Here is a 19496-nt window from a genome sequence, read left to right as displayed (position 1 = left end):
TAGGAATGGGAATGTATGTTGAAGATTATTAGGTTAAGATATGGATAAAATTTTTATTTTGGAGACATAGGGTGGTCTTAGCTATCTATAATGAAATAGGAAATATCAGGTTTTTGTTTCTTCCCTTAAAATAAGATTCCTAAATCTCTGTGTGTGTGCCTGTGTGTGTGTGTGTGTGTGTGTGTGTGTGTGTGTGTATTATCAGTATCATTGCTTTGCTCTTTATCTCCTCCTATAGTGACATAAGATCTCACTCTTTTTAAGATTGGTTTTACATTTACGTTATAATGCTAACAGTAAGAAATAATTTCCTCTTTTCTCTGCACCCTTTACTTGTCATTCTTATCTTCAACAGAAGTTGTTGCCAGCTGAGAGCCTTTTTCCCCCCTTTCAGATTCAACATCATAAATCCTGGCCAATGAAAGCAAATTTCAAATTCTGTCAAATAGCAGAAATATTGCTGGCACCAACTTAACAATATTACATGTGTCTAATCATAACACTGAGTTAGATAAAATTTTAGTTTAGAGTAAATTATTTCAGGCCCAGTCCAATGACTGCTCAACCTAGTTTAAAATATTTGCAATTTTTACTTAGTTTGACATTTTGTTTGGCACGTTTTCAGAAAGGAAGTGGAGAGCCACCTCTTGTTCACCCTTCTATAATCAAAGAAAAACAACACTCAATTTAAGTTGAGCTGGAATGCAACATATCAACAGCTTTATCACGCTGGAGGCACATTTTGACATAATAACAAATGACTGAGAAAAAGCCACTTTTATCTAGGTCACAAGTGTTGCAGGGCTTAGGGGAAACCACAGATTTAAACATCAGGAAAGGGGCTGCAATCTGTACAGAGATTCTCATCAAGTCTTGACATTACCTAATGGTTTTCATCCAGTACACTGTAATTACTCCACCAGCATATTATAATAGCACAACATTCTGATTTCAAATCCTACGAAAATAAAATGAACCATATTTCATGACGACTACATTTGTAATAAAATACAGATGGCAAAGGAAACAGATGTCTCTGACATCATCTCAAACTTGATTCGCACATCTGCAGACATTTACAGTATGTACACGTTTAACATAGTGCTGAGCAAGATAAGTTGGGCAGTTTTAAAATGGTGTTTCCATTAGAAAGATACACTGACAAAAATGTCACTGTGTAGTTAAAGGGAAAAATAAAACAATTATTATGGACCAAAAAAATCCCTCATATTCTGTTAACCCACAAAAATTTGATTCTTTATCTAAATTGGACACTTGTACAAAAATGGTCATTGAAAGAGACAAAGATAGTATTTCAAACCGATAGTGCTAATCATTTGGACCAGTGGTATTAGAGAAAGCTGTGATAGAAGGATATAACAAAGGATCTTTGTAACTTTGAGGAAGCAAAGAAAATAAGGACATTGTGACTCAATAGCAATTCTAAAAAGTAACAATCAGAAGGTCATAGCCATCATACCTATTATTCAAAAGCTAATGTATCTTTATTACTTCTGAAATAAAGAAGTCTAACGGGACATTTCTGGTGACTACCTTCCCATCATTCCAAAACACATTCATTTATACCACTGAGGAATAGCATCCAATCATATCTGATAGAACTTTTCACTACCTCACCACTTATTAAATCTTAGAGGGAGTAAGAGGAGAGTAAGCTCTATTGTGTATGATAAACACAATGGAGGGCCTTTTGAAAGAAGGGGAGGAGATAGATTATACATATATATATGTGTGTGTATATATATGTATACATGTGTATACACACACACACACACACACACACACACATATATATATATATATGTATATGTATATATCCCATCTTGAAAGTAAGTAAAGTTTGGGTAAAGCAGCAACACCAAGGAATCTGGGAGTTTCTGAGGCCCAGGGATAGAGGAAATGCATTAGAATTGAAGAAATCTTTTTGATTCCTCCCATTTTCCTTTTCCTTGCATCACCCCACACCCCCCACCCCTAACCCACTCACTCCTTCAAAAGAAAACCAACAATTTCAAAACAAATATTTAGCTGGTCAAGTTTCTGACAGAAAGGCAGCAAAAGTTGTTTTAAAGTAAAAAGAAATCCCGTGAGGCCAAAGATGGTATCTGTTTTTAAAATAATCTCTCTGTGCAAGTAACAGACTATACACACACACACACATTTTACAAGAATAAACAAACTCTTCTAATTCTTATCCACAAATTGGGTTGGAAATCATTAGTGCAAATGACTGCCGACCTGCAGCATTCAGCCCGTAAACTTTGGATATCCTAGAAGATCCATTAGTGTCCAGCAGATGTCCTCAATCAACTTAATTTCTTCAGTAGGCATGTTTTGTTTCCAAACATTAATATTAGTTGGTGATATTTCCCCTTCATAAGGAAGATAGAAAAGGTTTGTGGAAGTAGCAAACAGTATTTGGTTTAAACTAGAAGGAGATAAAGGAATACCAAGAAAGGAAAAAATCCTTTCTGTTGTTTTCTGTGGGAAATTCACAATATCTTCAAACCTGACCAGCTGATAGTTTGTTGGCAGCAAATCCTTATTGATTCTCAGTGCTGCTGCAGTGTTTGCTAGCCACAAATGAGCCAGTAAGGACACTGAACTTGATTTGGGATCTGATAGTTCTTTCCTCAATGACTCATATTCAAAAGCATAGCCTGAATTCAAGTTGCATTTGTCTTTATGTCTTTGTACCTTAAACATCATAGCTAAACGTTCAGGTACATTCTTTAAGGAATAAAGGCTTGGTTTGCTATTGTACAGCATCGAGTGGATCCATGCTCGAGGGTCCCTTACAATGTACAATGCCCTCATGGAAGGCCCTATAACTTCTTGAAAGAAATGAAGCTTTAATGTCCAGCTTCCACTGCTTAAACTGAGTACAGGACGCGCACTTGGGTAAAAGACAAGGTGTTTCCTTAGTTCTCTAATATATTCAGCATCTCTATCTAAAGTGACTTTTATTCTACTTCTTTGTTCCAGCAAAGACTCTCTCCTTCTTACTTTTCTCTTTTTGTCTCTGTTCACTGTGGAGTATTGAGTGAGCTTACTCCTACCAGGTTCATGAAGATGAATGTTTTGCAAATGAAGTTTTGTGTCCTGGATTAAAGATTGCAGCCAGCCTCTGAGCAAGCGGAAATGACCACTCTGGATATCCGACACCTGCCACTCACAGGCATCTACAAATGAGTCTATTTCAAACTCAGTTTCAGGGATATCAAGGTAGGTGGTAGGAACTCTAATGTACAGAAAGTCAGTGCTGTTGAAAAAAAGCTGCTTGAGAATTTCAGCTCCTGAACTGGGGAGTGAGGTAATGACAACATCTGGTAGAACAACGGGGTATCCTTCAGAGTGCTTGGCTCTTTTGCTTGTCTTGGCCTCTGTGCTCATCATGTCATTGCTCCATTTGGCACAGATAGGCTGTGTACAAGTACTCCACACATCCAACAATTCAATGAACCACAATGTTATAACCATGATTAGAATCCATCGCATTAGTTTACTAAATGAAAGGTAAAATCTCCACTGAAAAGCTAAAATCATCAAACTCACACCCAAAATCAACCCTACTATCATATTGATTTTAAAACCAAAGGGGAAAGCGACACTACTATTTCTTACTGGTTTTTCTGTGGTTTCAGTGCCTAAACCGAAATGGGTAATTTGGTCTCTATCTGCTACATTAGCAAAGCCACCAAATCCCAGATAATTGAACCGGGTCTTGAGATTTCGGTAATCTGTTACAATGGAAACAACATAGTCACTGTTGTTGACGTTTAGTGAAATTTGAAGTCCAGATTTAGAATTATCAATAAATCTACAGTTGGAAACATTGACATAGGGTCCATGAAACATATAAGCAATTCTGCTTACAGTGGTTTCCATCTGAAATGTCACATTCACATACTGAGTCCACCGTTTCTTAAATTCAGCAGCTTGTTCTGCTTCCTGTATTGTTGCTATGGGGCTATTGCCATGATCATCAAACCAAAACATTTTATAATGGGCATCCCAGACATCCATCATGGCTCCATTATACTGGTTCATAAACTTGTATGGGACATATTTAAAATCAATATCCAAATTATGAAAAAAGGCACTGACGGAATTAATTGGAGAGTTCTCTTCCTTCTCGATGTGATCTACAACGAGCAAAGTTTGGGAATTTAAGAGAAGCAAAGCACGATACACACTTTTTAGTTTCATTGCAGAAGAATAAGCAGTCACAGCTTCTCCACTCACAAACATCATTTCCCCTTGCTGGGAGGCTGTTATAATTTCTCCAGCAGCATCACCAACTTCTTCACCGGCCCATCTGAGCCACTGGGCACATTCCCCAAGCTGACCCTCCCAAGGCTGATTGCACTGGCTTGAGGGTGATGGGGCAAACACAAGAACATTATTGAGGTGGCTTAACTTGGGCCCATAGAGGGCCTCAGAAACAAATACCTGCCCATTGGGCGCAAAAGTAAAAGAGTTTTGGTCAGGGTGTTCATGACCCGGGTTGAAGCTTCTCCAGCCATCAATCCAGGAATATGGCTGAAAGTGAACTATGTCATAGACTGCTCGACCACCCAATTTCCCAGATTTAAAAGACACAAAAGTGTTGGTTTGTGTGTTTGGCAGGCCAGCCCCATAAGTGACAACTCCCCAGTTAGGGAATATATGCAATTTAGCAGTACCATAGTCAGCAGGAGGTTGTGGAATAAGCTCTGGATCATACCAGATATACTCAGTGTGAAGAGTACTCCACCTCTGGGCAGTGGAAGGAACCATTGGACCATCCTTAGGTCGATGCTTTCTAATTTGCTGAGCTAGCCAATTGCCAGCTCCATTCTTTAACACAAACTTATCCAAGAATACTAGCTGGCTCTCTGGCCCATAGAACCAGTTGTAGTTGGAATCTGCTATACCCACTGTTCTCTGGAAACCTGGTAAGAGTGTAGCAAAATAAAACCAAAAGTGCATTTTTAACCAATGGTTCTCAAGGTTATTGATATTAAAGTGACGCTGGGCCAGGAAAACATACTGTGTGACAGACTTGGCAGTGTAACTTCCATAGGCTACACCTTCATCCAAAGAACCATCCACAATATGATTGAGCAGAAACATGGTCTTTTCCATCACATCCACTACCACCTGTTTCCATAAATTTGTTTGAGATCCTTTTTCTACTCCACTGACCAGGGCACCAGTGAGTAGTGCCAACATATTTGTGGCTTGATGGTTGTGGAGAAGTTGTTTTCCCCATGCACGAACCTTAGAATACTCATACATTTCCTCAGTGACAACCCATATTTTGTCCAGGTACTTTTGTCTCCTGTGATTATCAATAAAGTTGTATAAGAAGTCAAAGGCAGTGGCAAAACCTGTTAAGGAGTGGCCAAGTGGCACCTCATCCCCTGGAGCATTCTCTACTAGCCAGTCTTTGTAGCCAGCCATCCTATCCATGTATTCTAATACAAATTCAAAGGCAGCTTTGTCATCTGGGCACAACAAACAATAAAATGCTAAGGGAGGGAGATTATTACCATAAATTTCATTCCACTTTGCAGCAAAATCAGCATGCTTGGGTGGAGGTAGGTAGTATGTTGGGTTGGATAGCATCACTGTAACTGCACTTCTAATAACTCTAAAAAGATGCAAATGGCTTGTGCGAGACTTTTGTCTCAGTGCTTGGATGTCTCTAGCATCAAAATATAAACTTGGATGGAAACTCCCTTTTTTCAATTTTTGGTTGAGATTGAAATCTTGACCTTGTTGTGTCTTATATTGATCAATATCATCTGCAAAACCAGCCCATTCAGAATAATTGCTTATAGATTCTTCAAAACTAGAGTGAATAAACATCACTAACACTAATAGAAATAAGAAATGTCTTGTAAACATTAGCGCCATGATCCATTAGGCAGTTCCTTTCCTTTAGGCATACATGTCAAGCATATTGCTCATTATATTGACTCATCTACTGACTTTAAAAATGTACATTTAAGGCCTTGATAAAAAAAATGTAAATCTTCTACTGTAAGATTTAGTTGATATACAACTCATTCCAAACAAGTGAAGTCAGGAGAAATGAAAACTTACATTCTCTGTCTGTGTGCCTGACACAGTTATACTACCACTAAAACTCAAGGAGCCTTAAAGTCAGTAAATCTTGCCACATCATATGTAAAGAATTAATTATTTCCTTTATATCACAAGACGTGAGTTTATATCACTAGCTGAAAACACATACTTTTTTAAAAAGAAAAAAATAAAAGTGTTCCAAAATACAATTTGGAAGTCATTATTATACTAGTGATGAGGTTATCACACATGCTAATTTGAGGTTTTTTTCTTTCTTTCTCACAAATTCAAGTAAAGTACTAAATTTCCTACAGTGAACTTGGTTGGAATCACTGCTCCTTTCCTTCCTCATTTTACATCCTTCATGCTTTGAAATCTGTCTTCTCTCACTTTTGGAGAAACAAATAGCACTGAACAATTTTCACAAGTCCTTCTTAGTTGTCATAACTGCAGGTTTTCTAGCCTCTGTTGACTGTTGTCTGAAGGAGGTTTGTTGTCATCAATATATTACGGCATAAATCATGCATTTTTCATGTCTTCTTTTATTAAAATCATCTGTATCCATGTGTTACAACCTGTGAAACCTAACATTTTTTTTTCTCTTCAGTCACCTGGGTATTTCTCCTCTGCCCATCATGAAGCCAACCAGCCAAATGAGAGAGAAAAAATCTCTTTCAACAAGGTAGCTATTTTTCTTTTCTTTCTTTTTTCTTCCTTGTGCATGGCAATCCTTTCTGGGGGAAGAAAGAAAACAAAAATGTTTTCTGAAGCTATGAATACATTGGAAATATGTTTAATTTTATGTTGAAAAAATGTAATTTTCCTTTTCAGTGAATTATTTTCAGGGAATAGCTTCAGAGAAATTTAAAAATAATTTCAATATAAATCTGCTTTAAAATGTTGCTACTGGAATTCCCCCTTTTGCATTGTGATTCATCCACCCATAAGAACCCCTCCTTACACACTCATATACAATAGATGTGCAATAAATGTTAATTGGTACCAAATCACAAGCTGATCCAGATTCATGTTGTAACTGCTTGCTCTCTGGGTGACAATATAACTTACAAAGTCCCTATATAAAAGTGTATGAAATTATTGAAATGCAATAATTGTTGTATCTTCCCTATGTCGTGTTTCTTCTTTACCCCCTCAGGGGCACAAAACTCCCAGTACAAGGCTTATATGGATTAGGTTCTCAGCACTAGATATTTGCTAAATGTATCAAATTGAGTGGACAGTAAAATAAAAGTTCAGGTAACTGAATATTAGCAAATGATTCACAATAGTGCTGTTCTTTGGCCCCAAACAATTCAAAAGCTGCCCTTATGCTTAATAAGCACTATCATACGACTAATTTTCCTCAAAAGAAAGAATGCTACAAGCAGTCAGAGACAGGAACATTTCAGTGCCCTCACCTGTAGGCTTACCGTGTATACTTCTGGACGACCACGAGAGGGTACTATAAACCAGTGTGAAAGAGAAGCATCTCCCTTTGCCTTTCTTGGGGGCTGGAGAACTTAACCAAGTTTCAGTCGCAAACAAGTCTCTACATTACAGAAGTCATTTACAGCAAGAGTTTCCTGAACCATACTGCCTGTTGCATTTAAATTCTTCCCGGGAAAAATAAACCTTTTTGTCATGGTTTTCAGGGATGGTTTTGGAGGTGGGGAGGGTAAACCTTCCTTGAAATCATCTTACCTTAGGCAGGTCAGGATGGGAGTGTCCCAGGCAGCACCAACTTCCTGGGGGTTGGGGGAAGGGAAGTCAAAGCAAACTCATCGGAGAGGAGCTGAAGGGCAGCATCAGTTTCCTATCCTGGATATCGCAAGCATCTCAGCCGGTCTCCAGGGCGCCCCAGTGACCGCTCCAGCCTTTGGTGCCACAAATATGAAGAGGGTTACGAAGATTGGGACTGAGACGCGTCACTAGGCTTTTCCCAACCCGCTGGGTTTCAGTTTTGTCCCATACGTCATGCTATCCCTTCCCCCTTAGCCCGTATGGATCCAGTCACCCCACTCCGCTAAAATTGCTTCCAGAGAGAGGCTGGGAAGACAGAAAAAAGCAGCCACAACAGCTAAAGGGACTCCTCAAATCGAGACCCTTACAAGACTCCCATCCCACTATGAAGAAATCCAACAAATCCCTTGTGTTCTGCTCCGGTATTTGGAGGAGGCAGATCCTGGGAGATGCCCTTTGGCTGCCGCCGCCTCCGTCGCTTGGCAGCTTCTTCTGACTCTTGCCTCCAGATCACGGTTTCCAGCACTGGGAGTCGGATTTTCCCTGAAGGCGAGCTCTGTCCTCCGCGCTGCTTGCCTCCGGGGCCACCTCCTCTGTGTCTCAGTTTATGGCTCACTCAGCCGAGCTCAGAGTTCAGACAGAGAGAGAAAACGCTGGGAGTGAAGGCGTGAGGGACAGGAGAAGGGGCGAGGGAGACTGAAGAGAAAGCAGCAGCATTGCCAAGGCGGACCAAGGGGCGGGGCCGGCGAGGCTGCTCCCCGGGATCCTAATGCTCCGAGGCTTCACTCGGGTCCAGCTGTTTCCCAGCTGCTGCTCTTCTTACAGGACGTTTTCCCGCGGGGAATCGCAGGCTGCCACAGCAGCAGCAGCTCTTCTGGGCGGAGTGGAAAAGGAGGAGGGAAGTTTGGCTGGTAGAGAATGTTTGGGGAGTGTCATTCTCCTGAGAGGCGGTCGGGAGAAGCCAACCAGGGGTTAGAGCTACTGAAATTCGTCTGCATTCCTAAGTTCGTTCTGGCCAAATTTTGCTCTTATAGTATTGAGAAAGAGCATCATTTATGATTGGGGGGGGGGGGAGGTGAGGGTGAGGGCGGAGAACGGGAGCGTGTACGGGGGTGAGGGAGTGTTGTCCTGGCAGTTATAAAATAGGAAGGAAGAAAGCAGGAAAAACTGACGTTATGGGAGGGAAAGAGAAGAGCTTTGTACATTTGGGAAAGGGAGTGATTGTAGAGTAATGGCTAAAAGGAGGTAGAAATTCCTTAGCAAGGTTAGACATAGGGAACTGTTTTACAGGAAACAGTGCCTGAGCTACTCTTGTTAGTGGTAAGAGGTAGTTCGCTCCAGAGCTGATTGCTTAGAACAGCAGAAAAAATATGTGTGTTTTTTTTTTAATTTCTTTCCCTCAAGAATCACAGATGTAAAGGCTGGGGGTGGGGTTGGACGGGGGAAATTTCTCCAGATGAACTGAAGAAAATATTTTCCAAGCTGGGATAAAATATGAAAATATGGAATGAATACATTCGTCTGCGCTCCCCCCCCCCCAAGCCCAGCCGCCAGGATCCCTTTTGGGGGGAAAAATAAAAGAAAAAAAAAAGTGTTCCAGGGTGCTTGAGGTGTTGAGTCTTGTACATCGAAATTTGGAAGACAATGGGAGGGGGGAGGCAAAGAGTATGACTGCTTCTATTAGGCGTATATAACAAGTAAAGAAAGCTCTGAGGCAACTGAGGGACCTAGTGTATTCGTCATCCCGTAAATCTTTTGGAATATCATATCATTCACAACATGAGCTGTTAAGGATAAACTGCCTATTAGGTGGATTAGAGGTCATTGTCTTAACTGGTAATTTATTCAATAGTGAATTTATGGAGTAATGATAGAAGTGACACTAAAGCATATGATTTACAAAGACACATCCCTTAAAGGATAAGTATTTTGTGGTTGCACCTTATCAAAAGGTAAATGTCTTTTATATCATTCAAGTAGGAATAACATACAGGTTATAGGAATATAGGAATTGCTTGTAATAGCCTCCTAACTGCTCCCCTTACTACAATCCATCCTCCATGTGTCAGCCAAGATGATCATGCTAAAATATGCCATTCAATCACTGAGCAAACATTCATTAAGATCTCTTATGTGCAATGTACTGCTTTGATCATGTCGAAGTCTCCAAGAGTTCCCCCGTGTTTATAAAATAAAGTTCAGGCAACATATTCTGCTATTCTAGTCCTTCTACAATCCATGTCCTTTTATCCTTATCTCTTATTAATTCGCTGTACAAATTTCCCACTCAGATGTAATCTAATCTATTCATGGTCTCTCTGTGCACACTTTAAGCTTTTCTATCTCTTTGCCTCCCCATGCATTTTGCTCTATCTGTATTACAGGATTGAAGACTGGAAGGAATCTTAAAGATCATTTTAGTCCAAGCCTATTGTTTTGCAGGTGAAGCATGTTTAGACAGCAGTTCTGAAAAAAAAAAAATCTGTGCGTTTTAGAGCACTACAAGAAATCAATATAAGCAGTGTGATGTGGCAGCCCAAAGAGCTAATGTGATTTTGGGCTGCATTAGCTTCTGGAAATAAGGGGGTGATAGAACCTCTTTCTTCTTTCAGACCTAATCTGGGATTTTGTGTTCAGTTCTGGGCAATGCAGTTTAGGAAGGATATGTTAGTTGGAGAGTGTCTAGACATATCCACCATGGAAAAGAGACTTAAATTCCTTTCATATGAGGAACAGTAAAAAGAAATGGGAATGTTTAGCTTAGAAAAGAGTGTGTATGGAGGTGCAATCTGATAGCTATGTTCAAATATTTGTGGAAAATGGATCAGATTTATTCTGTCTGGTTTCAGGTTAGGTCAAGTCAAGAAGTTACTAAGTTATTAAGTACCTACTAGACTCCAGGCACTATAGCCCTGACTATACAGAAAGGGAAAATAACAAAAACAAGATTTTAAAAAGAAATCCTTGCTTTCAAGGATCATAGAGTCTAATAAGAGAGACAACATGCTACTATATTTATTCAAAATACATAGAGGATTTATTGGGGATAACCTCTAAGGGAATGTAGTTATAATGGAGGGCTATAAAAGATTGCTTGTGCAAGTTGGTACTTTAGTTGAGACCTGAAGGAAGCCAGGGAAATCAGGAAGAAAGGAGGAGGAGAGAGTTCCAGGAATGGGGGACAGCCAGTGAAAATACTTGGAGTTGTAACGATTGGAATGATGCCACCTGCTGGAGAGCTAGTGTAGGAAAGCTCCACCATGAGGAGAAGGCATCTGAGGGCAGGCCATGTGGTTTTCCTTGGCATCAGGAAGTGACGTTTGCTCGTGGGTACTGTCTATAAAAGAGGCGAGGCTTGCTCTCTCGTGCTCTTTTCTGGAGGACCTCAGGGGGGGAGAGGGGCTAGAGACATTGGCTCCCTGAGATAGACAGCTGAATCTAGGCCTCTTTCTCTCTCTTCAACAAATTCTTATTCTCCTTAATAAATGCTTAAAAGTCTAAACTCTTGCTAAAGCTTATAATTTATTGGCAACCACTCATTTGATATTTTAGACAGACTAGCTAGAATTTTAGCCCTTACAGAGTTAGGGATGGAGTGATTTGTGTGAGAAGACTACTGTCACTGGATTGAAAAGTACAAGTAGGTGAATGTCAATAAGGTTTAAAAAGGTTAAAAAGGGAGAACATGGTGAGACTATGATGAGCTTTAAAAGCCAAAGAGAGAATTTTATATTTGACCGTGGAGGTGATACAGAGCCATTGTAGAGAGATGACATGGACCCATGCTGTAGGAAAACCAGTTTGGCCTAACTGATTGGAGGATTAGCATGTGAAAACACCTGAGATATGAGGTGGATCAACAAACCATTACAGTAATCCATAGGTAGCATATTAAGAGCATATACCAGGAAGGTGGCATTGAAAGAGGAGAGAAGGAGTCATACCCTAGAAATGTTATGAAGGTAAAAATGGCAGTACTGGGCCGATTATTGGATAGGAAAGACAGGTTGAGATTGATAAGTCAAGGATAACAACTTGATTTCAAGCATTGGTGACTGGTAGGATGGTAGATACTTCAACTGAATTAGTTAGAAAGTGAGGAGGTTTGGGGTATAATATTAATGAGGTCAATTTCTAACATGTTGAGTTTAAGATATCTGTAAGACATTCAATTTGAAATGTCAAATAGGCAGTTGGAGATGTGAGATTGGAAGTCAAGAAATAGGACTGAATAATGCATCTAAGAATATTCTACAGACATGAGAATTACATACATGAGAACTAAGGTGAAATAGTATGAAGGGAGATGAGAAGACCAAGAAGAGACCCCTATGGGAAACAGAAAGTTAGCAGGTATGACCTGAATAAAGATACAGAAAAAGAATATTGTGAAGGAATGGTCAGAGAAGTAGGACAAGGACCAGGTGCAGAGAGAGAAAGAGAGAGCAAGAGCGAGAGAGAGAGAGGTCTCAAAGAAAACAGGATTATTAAACATATGATTAAGCATGTCAAAGCCTAAAGAGAGGTCAAGAAGAATGAGGATGGGGGCAGTTAGGTGGTGCAGTGGATAAAGCACTGGCCCTGGATGCAGGAGGACCTGAGTTCAAATCTGGCCTCAGACACTACTTGACACTTACTAGCTGTGTGACCCTGGGTAATTCACTTAACCCACATTGCCCTGCAAAAAGAAAGAAAGAAAGAAAATAAGTAAAAATGAGGATGGAGCACAGGCCAATTTCACATTAATACAAACATACATATATATATATATATACATGTATATATGTATATGTATATATGTATATGTATATGTGTATGTATATATGTGTGTGTGTGTATATATATATATATGACAACTTTGGAAAGAATAGTTTTAGTTGAATGTTGAGGTCAGAATCCAAACTATAGAGTTAAAAGAAGAGTGAGAAGAAAAGTAGAAGGATCTATTGTAGGTGACCTTCTCAAGGAGTTTAGCAACAAAAAGGAGGAGAGAAATAGGATGATAGCTATAAGCAGTGATAGATGGATCAAATAAGTATTTTTTGAAAGATAAGGTGGGGGGAGGCTAGATGGCGGAGTGGATAGAGCACCAGCCCTGGAGTCAGGAGTACCTGAGTTCAAATCTGGCCTCAGACACTTAACACTTACTAGCTGTGTGACCCTGGGCAAGTCACTTAACCCCAATTGCCTCACTGAAAAAAAAAAAGAAGAAAGAAAGATAAGGTGGATGTGGGCATATGTTTATAGGTAGTATGGAAGAAGACAGTAGATAGGGAAAGCTCAAAGATAAGTGAGAGAGTAAGGATAATAAAGGGTAAAATCTGCTGGAGAAAATGGGATGAAATAGAATAACTTATACATGTAGATGGACTTGCTTTGGCAAGAAGGGACAGCTTTTCATGTGAGGGGAAAAAAAAACTAAAGAAGGAGATAGTAGCAAAACAGAGGGAGAAGAGGGAGCCATCAATGAATAGCCTATTTTTTTCAGTGAAATATAAATCAAGGTTCTTAGCTGAGAGGATGGGAGTATTTGACAAAGGAGAGCTGTGAAACATTTGAGCAGATATTTTTTAAAAAGTGGTTATAAAAGCTGCTGTGACAAGTAGGTAGTGAATTTAATATGAGGTATAAAACAATTGTCTTGCTGCAGTGAGAGCCCAATTGAGATTATATAATCTAAATTTGTAATGGATATAAGAAAACTACTAGGCCACTTTTTGGGGGGGAGGTCTAGAAGTCTCTGAATAGAGTTATTGTCTTATGAGAAATATCAATATTATCACATCATCTGAAATTTTTAGATGAAAGGCTTGGAGAAACTAGTACAAAGTGAATCACTGGTGCAGATACCATCACTAAAGTCTTGTCAATCTCCAACTAGTTTTCAAGATAATGGATTTTGAACATGCATCTATTCAAGGTTGAGGAGCAAGCAAGATGACATATATATGAAGTCATAGCTTAGAAAGTTAACCATTGACAGAAAGCAAAGAACTTATATTGAAATATGAGGAAGAGCAAGGGGTTATTCTTGTATGTGCTCTTCTCAAAGTGGACAGTTCTACTTATTCCTGTTGTCACCTAAGCAAAAAGCCATAGAGTTACTTAATTATAAATCATGCATTCAAACATAAAAGTGATGATCTACATGCCAAGTTAATGAGCATGAAAAACTTTTATGATGAGTTTCAAGAGACACATAACAGCAGCTGGTAACTATGGAAGTCTAGAAGCAGAAGACAGCTATTTTGATGTAAGGTGTACTACCAATATAATCTATGACTGAAGATTTTACTCTTTATATATATAAAACACACCTTAAGCCAAATAGTGATTTTATTCCTATGAATTTAAAGTACTTTACAAAGACTTTCATCTATCTTCATTGTATGCCTCTAGTGTAGGGGAGAAACAGGCATTATCTTATATTATTGTTGAAGAAACCAAGTTACAGAGAAGTAAAGCAATTTGTTAAAGGTCACAGTGCTACAACTCCCCTGAACAGAGACTGAAAGAAACCCTCTGATTTTAACCATGCTACAGAGAATATGTTACCAGCCATTCCAGAGGTGCAGATATATCTAGGTGAAAAGTTAATCCCAGTGACATCCAGGGCTGGGATACCTGCCAAAAAATTTAAGGGAGTTTCTGCAACAAGTTTGAGTCTTAAATTAAGGAAATTTGAGTTCTGAACCTTGGAACATAAGGTAAATACCACAGCACTTTACAACAAGATAAAGTACAGGCAATAAAACATGCCCTGACACTACATAAAGTCACTGGACTGAGATCTTATTTGTCTGTGATCTATTATTTTGTTGGATTCTTACTGAATTTGGAAACTTGCTGATGCTGGACCAGTGAGCAGTCATTCTGAACTGAGCACCTACCCCAACAGGACAGTATTCTTGCTGCTTATAAACCTGTACTTTTTTGTTGTTCAGTCATTTTCAGTCATGTCTGATTCTTTGTAACCTCTCTGGGGGTTTTCTTGGTAAAGATATTAGAGCTGTTTGCCATTTCATTCTCCAGCTCATTTTAAAGATGAAGAAACTGAGGCAAATAGGGTTAAGTGATGCAGCTATTAAGTATTGAATTCAGAAAGATGAGTCTTCCTGACTTCAGGCCTGGAATTCTATCCTCTTTGCCAACTAGCTGCCCCTAAATCTGGGAATAGATTTTTTTAATTCTCCTTTTAGCATAAGTCATCAGGTATAAGGATTTCAGAGGAAAGGAGAACTTATATGTGAATGAACTGAACTGCTTCCCAAGACCAGATTAATTTTGTATTGATCCACTCACTTGCACTGTCATAAATAATGTTTGTAATAGACTAGAAATATGGCAGCTATGAAATTTAGGGGAAAAAAGTTTCAAAGCTAAGACTCCATTTTTTTCTTCAAAATTTGATGATATGGAAGTGCCATTCAGATGTTAACGTAAATCAGGGAGTGGATTCTGGAAGTATTCCTCTTCATCATGACAAGGATACTGCCTGCAGAGCTGTTAATGAAAACTTGGCAGAAAACTTTCCTTAGTTTGTTTATCCAGATGTGGTACTCCCCTACATCTGGGGGTAGGTGTAACAGGTAGAGAATTTAGGAAATTTTAATAATTCCACAACCTCTTTGGAAGGTCTGTGTCCCTATAAGATGGATAAATAACCTATTTCCTAATAGTAAATAGAAATCTTTATTACTACCACTTTAAATAAAAAAAATAAATCTTTTGATAATATAATATTTAAATAACCCTATCTTAGAAAAAAGAAATTTGAAAGCTATAAATAAGTTACCTAAGAAAAAAGTCCCAGTCAAATTTATTGGGATTACTAAATGAGGAATCATTGTGCAGAAACACTAAATCAGAAAACTCCACATGATAGGCTGACTGAGGATTAGCTTTCCTTCACAACGAATTATAAAAATAACTGGTTACACCCTCTTAGGACTTGCTTTGTGCCCTTTTCTTTGGTCTTATATAGTGCTATTTGGAGAAACGAAGGAATTTATTTCCATCCACCTACTCTCAAGGAACAGTTAAAGGTGGCTTACAAAAGAAAAAAGGGGAAAAAAAGCATGTCCAGTGGGAAGACATATGTTTACCTTGCCTGAGGTTTGAGCAAAAGAACATTGCTCACGAAACCCTACTTCCTGTTTATGTGGGTGAATATTGAATTCTCTAGTGAGTGTGATCCTGGAATATCATCTTCTACCAGAGATTAGAGATTTCCTAAGAAATACAGCTTTGAGAATTGCTTCATAAGTAATTCCAAATTCATGAAATCCTAAATTCAAGAGTTCAGGGATTTCCCAATGCATTTAGCTGTTTTTAGAAAGAACAGAAGAATCTAGATGATGCCTGCATAGCATTCTACTTGGAGAGCAAAGATAGTTGCAAATCTGATGCAAAGAGATTTGTTTGTTCTATAAGTTTCAAAATATGTTTATCCTCAGGGGAACCATGAGTCTTGAATAGATAGTGTAGTTCTATGTGCATTTACTAGAATGACAGTCAATTGCCCTGTCAATGACCTTGATAATAGTCTTCTTCATAGGGGAGGAGGAAAGCTAATTGAGAAATTGTTTATTTCTGTTTCTTCATGGGCTACTGTTAATCTTGTGTATTTTCTGTGGGGTGAAATAAAGACTGTCTCATACTGAATAACCACTTTTTAGCTGCATATTCACTACAAGTGAATACCAATACAATTTCACTATCTGTTCACCATGCCTGCGATCCTCTCCTGCCTCATCTCCTTCTCCTAGATTCATTGATTCTGTTTAAGTCTCAACTTCTGCAAGAAGACTTTATCAAGCCTCCTTAATTTTACTGCTTTCCCTTTGATGTTATCCCCAATTTATTTTGTTTGTACTCAGGACATACCAAGCAAAAGACATACTGAAATTTTCTTTTGGATGTTTCTCTAGAATAAATTCAGGTGGGTAGAAACAAGTGAAAGAACAAAAGTTGACCCTTGTGGTCAGGCTTACAGGATTGGAACCTGTTCAAGTGATACTATAACCTTTGGGAGCCTTGAACCATAGGACAATATATAAACAAATATATATATATATATATATATATATGTATGTATGTATGTATGTATGTATGTATTATTTGTTCTTTTCATATACTTTCCAACCCTACTTCCTATTAGACGTGCAACATTTATAAAGGAAATATGAAGAAAGACACTATCTGCATCCAGAGAAAGAGCTGATAGAGGTATATATAGAATAACTTTAAATATTCATATGCATGTTTATATTGTAATGATTGGAATGATGTCACCTACTGGAGACTTGCTGTGGGAAAGCTCCACCATGAGGAAGATGCCTCAGAGGGCAAGGCCACGTGGCTTTTCCTTGGCGTCAGGAAATGACATTTGCTCATGGGTGCTGTCTATCAAGGCTACCAGCCAATCAACTTGAGGAGCCTCCTTTTTTCTGGGAGGAGACAGGAAGGAGGAAAGAGAGCCTTCCCGGAGAGCTCTCTCTTTTTTTGGGGTTCCTGACTTGATGGTGGTGGTGGCGGCAGAGGACTTCACAGGAAATTTGAGGAAAGATAGGAATGCCAGGCTGTTGGAATTCTGTTCTCAATCTTTTTCTTTCTATTTTTCAATAAACCCTTAAAAACCTAAACTCGTTTTATCAGTGATTTTAGTCAGTTTCCCCCAAAACTGGGGGAACAGATTAGAATCCACATTTAGGATCTTAAATCACACAATATATACATACATATATACATATGCACATGAATATGTGCATGTATACATATATACATACACACACCTATTTGTGTCTAATGGTAGCCATCTCTAAATGAGGGGATTAGGGGACAGAAGAAAAAAAAGAAATTTACATGACAATTTTGTTTTATATTTGAAAGGAATATAAAGTTGTGTATAGTAGATTTGCAGTTTCATGTGCAAACATCTTTTTATTGTACCATGTCATGGAATTGTTTGTTATATTTCATAAATTCAAAATATAATTTAATAATGAAAAAAATCCTCTTGTATATTGTTAACTATTTAACTACTTTGCCTTTATTGTCCTTAGATTCTAAAACAATTCCATAGGTCCTGGTTGTCTCCTCCACTGGACCACAAGCTCCTTGAGAATAGATGATATTTCATTCTTTGTATTTGTATGCCCAGTGCTTGGCATGATTCCTGGTGTATGGTGGATGAGTCACTTCAGTCATGTCTGATTCTTTGTGACCCCTGTGACACTGAGATGTTATATGAATTTTATTCCTCATCTCAGTTCTCCCAGAAGAGTGCAAACACCCTGAAGACAAAAGAACTTTTTTGCTTGTCTTTTTGTTCCCAGTATATAGCACATTGCATTGAACATAATAGGCACTTAAAAGTCTTTTTATTAGAAAAAAGAACATGTTGTCTACTGAAAGAGCAATTTAAAAAAATCCCAGTGTCTGTCTTCCTTTCCTATTTCCAGTATTTTCCGTACTACAAATTAAAAGCCCTATATACACAGCAAAAGTTGAAAAATGCTGAATCAATAGTTTTGCTGCTATAAATAGGTAGTGTTCAGTAGTCATTAATAATGAATCTGAATAGTTTCCACAATATGATTACAGAGTATCCAAGACAGAGAACTGGTAGAATTAATACGAAATAAGGTAGTTTACGTGTATCAAAACACGTGGGTTCAAATCCCATTTCAGATGTTTCCTGTAAGATCATGTGCAGATTACTTCTCAGTTTATACATCAGTAAAATGGAAATAATCATCCTTTTTTTTTTTTGTAGGGCAACGAGGGTTAAGTGACTTGCCTAGGGTCACACAGCTAGTAAGTGTCAAGTGTCTGAGGCCAGATTTGAACTCAGGTCCTCCTGAATCCAGAGCTGGTGCTTTACCCTCTGTACCACCTAGCTTCATAATTTAACAATCTCAGAAGGAATATTGTACAGAAAGTACACTGTAAACCTGAAAGTATGTATGAGTACAAAATGCTAGTATTTTATCATATACATGTGATTTATTTTTCCATGATATAAAGCTGATACCCATTTTTTGCCATGAAACAAAAGTTTTGGGAGGATGGTTTCCCTAGTCCTTAGTCATACCTGATATAAAGCAAACGTATTTTCCATAATTGTAAATTAGTCTAAATTTTAGAAATAATAACTTCATTGTTACCTAACACAATTTGATATGATAATAAATTTGTATATCAATTTGCTATATAATTTACAAAGTACTTTCACATATACAAAATTATACTCATAAAAACCCTGTGGTCATAGTCAGGAAAGGTGTTATTATTTATATTTTATAAGCCAACATAGTTCATATTTATATAGCCTTAACCATTTACAAAGTGCTTTCCTTACACTGATACTGAGAGGTTAAGTATTGCTGTCATTACTATCCCAGTTTCTCAGATGAGAAAATGAGTCTCAGAAAAGTTAAATGATTTGTTCCAGGTCACACATATAGTGCATAGTGGAATAAGAAGAGGAAGCCAAGGATTCCAGCTATAAGTATTCTTTCCACTACTCTTCATTGCCTGTTAGTAGATGAAACAAGGTAACAGATAGCTAATTACCAATTTTCACAAACTGTTCTGTCTTGGTAAACCTTCTCTTCAATGTATTCTTCAAGTGAATGAAAAAATAACTTAAAATAAAATCA

The 19496-nt window shown here is 38.3% G+C and overlaps 1 protein-coding gene across 2 annotated transcripts; it reads right to left on the bottom strand.

The window, feature by feature from the left end:
- Window positions 1-2120: 2120 nt before the first annotated feature.
- Window positions 2121-8975, bottom strand: DSEL (dermatan sulfate epimerase like). 2 transcript variants are annotated; one of them, XM_043978015.1, is made up of 2 exons: window positions 7795-8975; window positions 2121-6827 (listed from the first exon to the last, which is right to left on the bottom strand). In XM_043978015.1, exon 2 carries the CDS (start codon window positions 5920-5922, stop codon window positions 2269-2271), a length of 3654 nt encoding a protein of 1217 aa, XP_043833950.1. In that variant the 5' UTR covers window positions 5923-6827; window positions 7795-8975; the 3' UTR covers window positions 2121-2268. The 2 variants fall into 2 exon arrangements, with proteins under 2 accessions (XP_043833950.1, XP_043833951.1); XM_043978016.1 differs by lacking the exon at window positions 7795-8975 and adding an exon at window positions 7512-7751.
- Window positions 8976-19496: the final 10521 nt, after the last annotated feature.

This window comes from Dromiciops gliroides, chromosome 1, assembly GCF_019393635.1.
Source record: "Dromiciops gliroides isolate mDroGli1 chromosome 1, mDroGli1.pri, whole genome shotgun sequence".
NCBI lineage: Eukaryota > Metazoa > Chordata > Mammalia > Microbiotheria > Microbiotheriidae > Dromiciops > Dromiciops gliroides.
This window is presented reverse-complemented; position numbering and strand designations above follow the sequence as displayed.